The sequence below is a fragment of the Eimeria mitis genome, genomic scaffold (assembly GCF_000499745.2).
Source record: "Eimeria mitis Houghton genomic scaffold, Emh_scaff589, whole genome shotgun sequence".
Classification (NCBI taxonomy): Eukaryota; Apicomplexa; class Conoidasida; order Eucoccidiorida; family Eimeriidae; genus Eimeria; species Eimeria mitis.
Genome location: NW_013574127.1, coordinates 9608 through 9933, shown reverse-complemented (window position 1 = coordinate 9933; position 326 = coordinate 9608). Strand labels below are relative to the sequence as shown.

The window sequence follows — 326 nt, the reverse complement described above, 5'->3', positions numbered from 1 at the left end:
TGCTGTTGCTGCTGAAGCAGGGAGGAAGAGGCAGCTGCGACGGCTGTACAGGCTCTGCTGCTGCCAGCTGTCTCTGGAGCACAGCACGCTGCTGCTGCAGCTGTTGCTGCAGCTGTTGCTGCTGCTGCAGTTGCTGCTGCTGCTGCCGTTGCTGTTGCTGCTGTTGCTGCTGCTGCTGCTCCCTTGAGTTGCTACGCTGCTGCAGCACTGAGCCGTCAGCAGAGCAGCCCATACGGCCAGCAGTAACCAGCTGAAGTTGCTGCTGCAGCTTCTGCAGCTGCTGCTGCTGCTGCTGCAGCTGCTGCAGCTGCCGTGCCTCCACTTCG

At 62.0% G+C, this 326-nt stretch overlaps 1 protein-coding gene across 1 annotated transcript in view; it reads right to left on the bottom strand.

Moving 5' to 3' along the window:
- Window positions 1-326, bottom strand: part of EMH_0017080 (uncharacterized protein) — a gene marked incomplete at both ends in the record, with an annotated part of 10924 nt that overhangs the window by 2863 nt on the left and 7735 nt on the right. Inside the window, 1 exon segment of the mRNA XM_013500803.1 lies at window positions 3-326. Coding sequence (XP_013356257.1) covers window positions 3-326 — 324 coding nt within the window.